At 40.1% G+C, this 9,277-nt stretch overlaps 1 protein-coding gene across 1 annotated transcript; it reads left to right on the forward strand.

Moving 5' to 3' along the window:
* The first annotated feature begins 2,324 nt into the window (after window positions 1–2,324).
* Window positions 2,325–3,134, forward strand: LOC121138312 (THO complex subunit 4-like). Its single transcript, XM_040741042.1, has one exon. The coding sequence runs from the start codon at window positions 2,343–2,345 to the stop codon at window positions 3,108–3,110; it is 768 nt and encodes a 255-aa protein (XP_040596976.1). The 5' UTR covers window positions 2,325–2,342; the 3' UTR covers window positions 3,111–3,134.
* Window positions 3,135–9,277: the final 6,143 nt, after the last annotated feature.

Below are 9,277 nucleotides of genomic sequence, written 5' to 3' on the forward strand. Positions count from 1 at the left end.
AATTCCACCATTGGTCAGGCAAAGACTGGTGGATTGAAAAGTTTTACATGGAGACTGGTCTCAATAGAGGTTTCAGCTTCAGCCAAGTCTCCATGCTGAGATGCTGTCTGGGAAAAAAAGAAAAGATAAAAAGAAATGTGTGTGTTTGTGCTGAGTTCTTAATGTGTGCTCGGATTAAAGACATGTGCGACCACTTAACAGATGAAACTAGCATTTGATATGAGGAAATGTTCAAGGACACCATGTACTACAAGAGATTGAATTATTCTCAGAGAATAATACAATTAATCCCCCAGATTGGCTCACATGCGGAGCCAGACAAAAAGTCCTAGAAAGTGGAGAGCGGGAGACAGTAGTGAATGATGCGGTGAGAAACAATTCAGTTTTCCTGCATTCTGTTTTACTAGGAATAATTCTATAGACATCCAATAAGAAAGATCTCAGAATTATCCCGCTATTGCTATGACAAGATTTTCTACATAAGAATTGGTACTAGTTGGAAAATCAATCATATATGAATATAATGTGAGTCAAGCATAGTATATTTAGGTTCTCCTTCAAGATATATCCTTGCCTAATGCTCACAAATAGGCTAGGCGTTCAGTTCCAGAAATGACTTTCCTGTGGTTGATTTATCCTTAAGTCCAATTATAAGCTGTTGGTTACAAAAAATGTATGTCTGCTGCTCTTGCAGCCTTCAGGTTATCATGCGGTACAGACCATTGGTATGGTTCATAATTTTCATAAATGGGAAGGTCTGTTGGCTTTATGATGGGGGAAGACTTGTGACTTTGCCAAAAAATAACTGCTGGCCAATAGCGAATCAGGATAGCTGGGACAAGGAGTCCATAAGGACTCTGGGAAAGAGAAACACAGAAGTTAAGATATAAGACCAAGGGGTAAGACGCCGGGAAAATTCTCCAGTAAAAGAAATACTTAGATTATAAATTATGGGATAAATACTTAAGTCAGGGCTAGCCAGTAAGAAACATACAAGGCCAACAGCTTCATAGTTAATATAGCCTCCTGTGTGTTTATTTGGGCCTGATTCGGTTCTGGAAACAGGCTAGCAGGAAGGCTTCCCTTTAGAGCGTTAAAAGTTTACAGATTGCTTTATGATACCAAGGAAGCTCGTCCCCATGAGGGAGGCTTTCCATTCTTGTCCACATCAAGACTCCTGGCTCTGCGAAAATGATTTTCTATATTGTTTTGGAGGCTCTCGGACCAGCCTGGCCTCGACATCACAGACATCTACCTGGCTCTAGCTCTCGGTTGCTGGGATTAAAGGCATGTGCCACCACCGCCCAGATAAACCAAGCTTTTGAAATGAGGAAATGTTCAAGGCCGCCAAACACAACAACATATTGAATTATCCTCAGAGAAACTGAGCTCACACCTTTAATCCCAGCAATGAGGAGGTGGAGACAGAAGGGGTGTGGCTTGGCAGAGCGAGGTATTTAAGGCAGGAAGAGAGCCAGCTCACCACATTCAGCCTGAGGATTGCTAGACACCATTTCTCTTCCTTTGTGCCTGAGGATTCACGAGAGGTAAGAAGTCACACTGGGGATTGGGACTTTGATTCTCCGACCTCTCAGCATTAACTCTGATTACTGACTCTGGGTTTACTAAGACAAATTAGTATTCTGGCTACACAACCTTTAGTTTTACTTTGTGTTTTGTTAAACCCCAGTAATATCACTGTGGACTTTTACATGATGAGGGTCAATGTCTGCAGCTTCCTTACAGTGCTTTGTACTCTGAAATGATGTCCTAGGATTGCGACAGTCTAGCATCTGTGGGTGAGAACAGCTTGATTGAATTCACATCCTAAATTAGCATTTTTGAGTTCCATGCGCATAGTTGTAAACACTAACGTTTAACATTGAAAAATTTCCCCAGCGGTAATTTTTCAGCTGAGAAATATGCACTGTCAAGTAGATACAGCATTCTAAAAAGTATTTTGACAGATTTGTGGAAAACAACTTTTATCCCATCATTGGTGAGGCAAAGACAGCTGGATGTCAGGGAGATACAGGCTATCCCTTCACTATATTGATTTCTACTTCAACCTGTGCTTCGTGGTGAGAATATTTCTCTGACGAAAAAAAGAAAAGGTGAAAAAGAAATTTGTATTTTTGTGCTGGGTCCTTAAAGTCGCACTCTTGAGCCTGTTTCATGGTACCAGGCCACAGTATTTTCCCAGTTATTAAAGGAGTTTTAAACAAGGTGGTCTTGACACAGGTCTGCAATCCATTTGTTCAGTATTGTCCTGGTGTCTGATTCCAGGGTTTTAAACACGAATTAGATTCCCGGAGACGACGAGTTCTGATTCCGAGACCAAAATGGCCGACAAAATGGATATGTCTTTGGATGACATCATTAAGCTGAACCGGAGCCAGCAAGGCAGTCGCGGCAAAGGCCAGGGCTGGAGCAGGGCCGGCCACCAGGGCCGCCACGGTGGTGCCATGCAGGCCCCTGTGTGGGGGAATCGACGCAGCAGGTCTCTGAAGAACCGGCCTACCATGAGTGGTGGCTCTGCCGGAGGAGGCAGGAAGAGGCCGGCTCCCTACAGCAGGCCTATACAACTCTCCAACAACGGGCAGCATGACCTATTCGACAGTCACTTCCGTGGTGGAGCCAGCATGGAGATGGGCGGAAAGCTGTTTGTGTCAAACCTTGACTGCGGGGTGTCAGACGCGGATATTCAGGAACTCTTCTCAGAGTTTGGAACACTGAAGACAGCAGCTGTGCACTATGATTGCTCTGGACGTAGTTTAGGGACAGCACATGTGCACTTTCTACAGAAGGCAGATGCTCTGAAGGCTATGAAACAGTACGATGGTGTCCCTTTAGATGGCCGCCCAATGAACATTCAGCTTGTCTCATCGCAGACTGACTCACAAGGAAAACCTGCACAGAGAATAAACAGAGGTGCCATGAGGAGAAACCACGGCTCAGGGTGTTTTGGTGGTGGCCTCATCCGGAGAGGGACCCGTGGAGGCAGCCCTGGAAGAGGTAGAGCTACGAGCACGAACTCAAAGCAGCATCTTTCTGTCGAGCAGTTGGATGCACAGCTGGATGAGTACCATGCACAGATGGACACCAGTTGAACAGCCGGGCATATCCACAGAAATGACGGGACCCAGAAGCTTTGTCCGTAATCCCTCGAGGGGGTTTGAAAACTGGACTGTGAGGACAATGGTGGATTTCTTTTTGTTTGTCTCTCTCTGTCTTTTTTCCCTGTTTTCAAATGGGATCTAAAAACACATGTAAAGGCTTTTTTCCCCTCCTTTTCTAATACGGAAACAGACCTGTTTTGTACCGAGTTATGTTGGTGATCAGTTTTACTGGTTACTGTTGTGCAGAAGGAGGCATATTCACCTTTGCCATAGTAAACTAGACTAGTGTGTAGGAAAGAAAATAAAAAGAGAATTCTGGCTACAAAACCTACTGTGTTTTAGTTTGTTGTGAACTGCCACCTAGTGGTGAGACTGCGTAATTCCCACAAGAGGAGGGTCAATGCCTGCAGCCTGCTCAGGGGGATTGTTACAGAGAATGGATGTGGCAGAGTTGCAGCAGTCTGCTTTTTGTGGGTGAGAACAGTTTGCTTGCTGTCTCCCTTGCTCCTCCTGAGGGTTTCTTGGAAAAATACTTGTTAAGTGTAATTCTCTCAGGCAGATTTTCATAAAATTTGGTCTATAGTAAATTAAGTAATTCATCTTGTGTGCTTTTGTGATCCCAAATATTCAGTACCATGTCTGCTCCTGAGGTTTGACTGCGTAGTGATTGGAAGTGGCATTCCAGTTACAGTCACTGAAGGTGGTTTGTAGTTATTTTCAGGGCTATGCCTGTTTATGTCAAATGGGGAATCACTTGAAGGGGCCTATATCTTTCACAACTTGAGTACAGTTCTGTGTTAACAATCCAGGTACTTCCCTTCTGAATGATCTCTTGCTCATGTTGGGGGCAAGTAATCCCCCAGATCTGCTCACCTGCGGAGCCAGACAAAAAGTCCTAGAAAGTAGAGAGGGGGGAGATAGTAGTGAATGATCCAGTGGGATACATTCAGTTTTCCCGCATTCTGTTTTACTGGAAATATTTCTATAGGCTTCCACTGAGAAAGATCTCAGAATTATCCCGGTATAACTATGACAAGACTTTCTACATAAGAATAGGTACTAGTTGGAAAATCCATCTTATATGAATAATCATGTGAGCCATGCCTGGTATATTTCGGTTCTACTTCAAGATATATCCTTGCCTAACGCCCAGAAATAGGCTAGGCTTTCAGTTCCAGAAATGAATTTCCTGTGGTTGAGTCCTCCTTAAGTCCAATTATATGGTGTTCTTATGACCAATGTATTTTTGCTGCTCTTGCATCCTTCAGGTTATCATGCAGGGCAGACCATTGTTATGATTCATAATTTTCTTACCTGGGAAGTACTGGTGGCTTTTAAATTTACAGATTGCATTATAATACCAAAAAAGCTTGTCCCCAATTTGGATGGTTTAAATTCTTGTCCACATCAAGACTCCTCGCTCTTACTGAAGCACTTGGCTTCTTCCGAGTAGACCTCACCTGCTACTTCTGGGAGGCACAGGGGACATCCACAATAGATTCTACTGTTTTTGAAATATCAAGAACATCCGTGACCAACAATATCAAAGTAGTATTCTGTGGTTGCTTTGTGAGAATGTCCATGGCCCTGGTGAAGAGCATCATGAGTTAAGATTGAAAGGTATCATTTATACTCTAACTGGATATGCTTATAGACACTTGGATATTTTACAGCCATATTTGTATATGATAATATTTAGAAACGTTAAAACATTTTCATACATCCTTACAGTTAATTTTTTCTCTCTTCTTTTTTATTTTTGTCTATCACTTCCTCATTATTCACCCCCCCACACACACTCAATTTCTTCCTTTTACAATTATTATTTCCTGTTTTTTCTGCTGCCCATTTTCCCCGCTCCATACATGAGTCTCCTTTTTATTTTGTGAATATTCCAGTTACTTCAGGTTGTGGACTCTCTTTTAAAGCTTGGAGATAAGAACTGACTATAAGAGAGAAGATGCCATCTCTGTTATTCTGTGTCTGAGGGTAGGCACTCAATATGATCCCTTCTTGGTCCATGTATTTAGCAGAAAACTCATGATTTCAATTCTCTTTAGAGCTGAATTGTGTTTCATAGTGTATGTGTAACACATTTTCACTATCTATTTGTCCAGTTCAGAAATATTTAGGATGCTTCCTTTTTGTGGCTATTATGAAGAAAGCCTGAGTAAGTATTTTTTGGAGAAGGATACCAAGTCCTTTGAGACTATGCCAAGGCATGAAAGGGCTTGGTTGACTTGATCAATTAATATAATTAGAGGATTGATTTATTTGAGGATTGTCCATATTGCATCCCAGAGGGGCTAGATTTTTCATCACAGTATTTTTATTTACTATGTCTTCTCTATGATGTTGTTGATGCTTTTTATTGATAGCAGTGTTTTTCTTCCATCTGTGTGAGAATTAATGATTTTCTGTCTTGCCCAGGGATGATTACCTCTCATTTGTCTGGAATATAAGATTCCTCACATGAAGTTTATTAATTCCCATATTCTCATAGGTAAAATTTCTGATTCTTCTGTATTAATTTTAAATATAATTATTGTCTACAAAGCTGCTTTAGTGAAATCAATTATCTTAACATGAGAGAATTTTGACATGCACTTTCTTCTCCATCAATTTTAAGATAAATTTGTTTCTTGATGTAGTAATATAGTTAGACAGGTTTTCCCTTCAACTTTAAATGACGTTTAGTGTTCTCTGGATTTAAGATCATTATCTGGATATCTGGTATTTTGGTTGCTATGGTATCTTCATGTGATTTGACATTTTCCCTTTTTTATTACTTTAATTTTAAACAGCTTGTTTCACAATTGAATCCCAGTTCCATCTCCCTCCAGCACCCACCCAACATCCCCCCAAGTCTCCCACCCTTTTCCCACTTCCTTCCACATAGTGGATATCCAAAGTCTATCATTTTGCTCATGGCAGGGTAGAGGAACTTCCCTAAAAGTCCAGGCTGAGAGAACATTCTTCTTTTTGTTATGGACACACGAAGTCCTTTTGTATGCAAAGGATAAACACTGATCTATTGCCCATGGCCTCATAGGTTGTCCAGGGTTCCTCACTGACTCTCACACTCAGGGGTTCTGAATCAGTCCCGTGTTGGCTTCCCTGCTGTCTGTATGCATTCCAAGAGACCCCTTGTTCAGATCAGCTGACTCTGCTGGTTTTGCCAGCCTATTCTTTGCCAATTTTTTCATCATTCCTCTCTCCCTGTCACTGGGTTCCATGGGTGCAGTTCAGTGTTTAACTGTCGGTGTTTTTCTCTGCTTCCATCAGTCACTGTATGAAATTTCTATAATTGCATATAGTGTAAACAACATTTTCTTTAACAGCTCTCAGTATTAATTTTTTCATTTTTTTCATCCCTTATATGAATGAGTGCAAGTCATCTATCTGCCCATTGCTCCTGAAAGAGAAATATAAAGGAGAAAAACAGAAGGAATTGGCGGAATCTCCAATAACCATGACCCAGCTTAGTGGACATGTCCACCTTTCTAGAAATATTATATGTTAGATACTGCAAATTATTAAGTTTGGTGCTGGAAATACTTTAAATTTTTCTCTAAAAATTGTTTGAAATAAACAAACATAAAAATTCACACACTGCATTTAACCAGACCCAAACCCTGTACAAAAAAATATAAATTTATTTAGTAAGAATACTCACTGGGAGACTTTAATCCCAGCACTCAGTAGGCAGAAGCAGGGAGATCTCAGTGAGTTATAGACCAGCCCGGTCTGCAAGATCTTGTTCTAGGAAAGCTTCTAAAGCCACAGAGAAACACTCCAAAATAGTCATTGGGAACATAAACACTGGAGCCTTACAAAAGAGTTTTACACATTGGTTATTGAATATATATTTATCAAGTTATCCATCAAAAAAAGAAAAATAACTGCGATAGATTTAGAGCTAGAAGAGCATTTAGCTATATAACTGATTTTATAAGTGGTGTTCATTCCCTTTATTCAGTCCTTCCTCTAGCTTGATATTTGATCTTTCCTCATTTTTCAAGTGTGCCCTCATGCATATTGTTCCTCATATACACATATTGTTGACCAGTTTCTGTGTATGAGGAAAATGGGGTTTCCTCTTTCTGACATTTTGTGACTTCACTAAATAGTACGCATTCTAAGTCCATTTTACAGGAAATTTTGTTGACGTTTTCTCTTCAAATGCAAGGTATTCCATAATACATACACATATATATATATATATAGTATATATATATATAATTTTTTATTCTAATACTTTGCTATGGTGAATGCAGTAGCACTGAATAATATGTGCAAATATTTTAAGTATTGGGATGTGGAGGTATCTGATTATGTCCTGAGGAGTGACAGTGATGGGTCATGTATTTTCTCTTCAGTTTTCTCAATGATTTCCATACTGTTTCCCACGATGATTTTATGAATTTGCACTACTCTAAAAGGATCAGCAGTGTATGAGTATTTCTTTCATTCCTGATCTTTACTAATTCTTGTTTAATGGTTAGTTGATAACATCTAAATTTCAAATCATCTCTTGTTTGTGATTACATGACATCATTGTAGGGATCCTGAACACTTGCAATATTTACTGGCCATGTGTGTATTTGTCTTTCAAGTGTGTCTATTGAGTTACTTACCCATTTCTTGCATTGCAGTTTTAGTTCTTTTTTATATAATTTCTAAAACTCTTTTTATTCTATGTATGGGCCCTTATCTTAAGTATTTCTGGTAGAGATTGTCTCCTGTCAATTGGGTGTCTTTGTGTACTGCTAATTGTTTCCATACAGAAACATTTTGTATTCATATAGTCCCATCTGATCTGTTTCTGTCGTTTTTGTGTTCTCTCTAATCAATATGATCTTACTCATCCCAACATACTGTTGAGTATACTATATTTCTTGATTTATAGGTGTTTCTGGCTTTAAATATGCCTTTTCATTTATTTGAATAAATTTTTACAAGTGAAAGATGAGAACCTAATTAAATTACCAGAATGATTTGTAGAAAAGGACACATTTTTGTAATGTGCATTTGCCTTCTGTGTTAAATAATAAATATGTTTAACTTTCTGCTTTTCTTTCTTATTCTTCTAACATATTCCTTTATCTTCTTTTTTGATGACCATACCATGGAGCATTTATAACTACAGCTTTAAAATGTAATTCTATAAACCCACACAGATAGCAATTTTTTCCATTTAGTCCTTTCCAAACAATTTCTCCCTGGAAGGTAAATATCTCACCTGAATTGATGACCTGTAATTTGAAAAATTTCCATTTTAACACATAACTATAAAATACATGTTCTTGGGGTGGATCTGCTCCTTGGTGCTTTTTGGGGCATGGAGTTCTAAGTTGCCATCACCAATTCTCTCAGGCTTGTCACCTGGGCCCCTCCCTACATGTGGCATGCCCTGCAAAGTTGGCAATTGTGTTGGGTGGCCTTTGGGAATATTCCCAGGCATGTGATATGGGGCAGCTACAAAGAAGCCTCCTCTTTTTTATTTATCATTAGACCATGATATTTTACCAAGACTGGTCAGGCAGCAGAGTCAAACTTTTATTTGACAAAGTTAACTAGTTTTTGGAATGTCCATGACCCAGAACAGACCAAAAGAGTCCTGCCTGTCTTTCATTTCAAACACTTATACAGCGGTACAGGATCTTAGTTTTCTCCCTAAATGAATAAAAATTAAAAAAATAAAGAAAAAATGAATGTGTCCCGCGCTACCGTCTCACCAGCAAGAACGACGCAGGACACTCGGATCCTTCTGCAGTAAAGCTTTAATACATCTTGAGAGATAGATGATCAGCTTCTGAGAGGGAGACCCCAAGCTAAGAAACCCAGCCCCTTATATAAGCCTAGGAGCTCCGAGTGAGACGTGTAGAGCCGGGATTGGTGGTTTGCTCATCACCCCAGATGACGGGTGAGGCACAGCTTAAACGGTAAACTCCAACTGACAGCGGATGTCAGCGCCATCTTCTAATGGCGATAGCGATAGTGAGGGCGGCTCCTCACATCTCCCCCTATTCATTTATTTTTGAAGCCATAGGACACCCACAACTTTGGAGTGGAGATAGAGGTCAAATCCCCATGTGCAAATTTGGAAAATGTACAAAGCTCCTCTCCAGGGTCTTATCCCCAGAGGGAGCCCTGAC

Source organism: Mesocricetus auratus, unplaced genomic scaffold (genome assembly GCF_017639785.1).
Source record: "Mesocricetus auratus isolate SY011 unplaced genomic scaffold, BCM_Maur_2.0 contig_3826_pilon_obj, whole genome shotgun sequence".
In the NCBI taxonomy this organism is placed as follows: domain Eukaryota; kingdom Metazoa; phylum Chordata; class Mammalia; order Rodentia; family Cricetidae; genus Mesocricetus; species Mesocricetus auratus.